The sequence below is a fragment of the Aptenodytes forsteri genome, unplaced genomic scaffold (assembly GCF_000699145.1).
Source record: "Aptenodytes forsteri isolate BGI_AS27 unplaced genomic scaffold, ASM69914v1 Scaffold2000, whole genome shotgun sequence".
In the NCBI taxonomy this organism is placed as follows: Eukaryota; Metazoa; Chordata; class Aves; order Sphenisciformes; family Spheniscidae; genus Aptenodytes; species Aptenodytes forsteri.
This window is the reverse complement of record NW_008794765.1, coordinates 1-371: the sequence shown is the minus strand read 5'-3', so window position 1 is coordinate 371 and position 371 is coordinate 1. Positions and strand designations below refer to the sequence as shown.

The window sequence follows — 371 nt, the reverse complement described above, 5'->3', positions numbered from 1 at the left end:
TCACCGCCGGGAGGGGGATGACGCGCTCCATCTTGCCGACGCGATCCCGCAGGGCACGGATCTGCTCGTCCTTGGCGCTGTTCTGCCGCTTCACCTCCCGCAGGATCCCCGCCAGCTTGTCCAGGTGAGCCCGCAGCCCCTCCACCTCCGCCCCGGTGACATCGCCGGTGACGCCGCCGCCGCAGCCGCCGTCCTCTTCACCTCCTCCCACCGTATCCCAAACGTCCCGCGCCACGGCGCGCCAGGTCTCCCGCTCGTGAGGATCGTGTTTGCCGTAGCGCCGGCAAAGCTCTTTCATCTTGACGATGCTCATGGCTTCCACCTCTCGCCGCGCTTGCCGAAAATCCCGCAGGGCCACCTCGTAGCAGATC

The 371-nt window shown here is 67.9% G+C and overlaps 1 protein-coding gene across 1 annotated transcript; it reads right to left on the bottom strand.

Annotated features, from left to right (window-relative positions):
- Window positions 1-7: 7 nt before the first annotated feature.
- Window positions 8-367, bottom strand: LOC109279322 (kinesin-like protein KIF1C; the record flags this gene model as incomplete). The annotated part of the gene is made up of 1 exon (XM_019470751.1): window positions 8-367. A coding segment is annotated over one exon (360 nt), but the record flags the coding sequence as incomplete, so codon positions are not given.
- Between the last annotated feature and the right edge of the window lie 4 nt (window positions 368-371).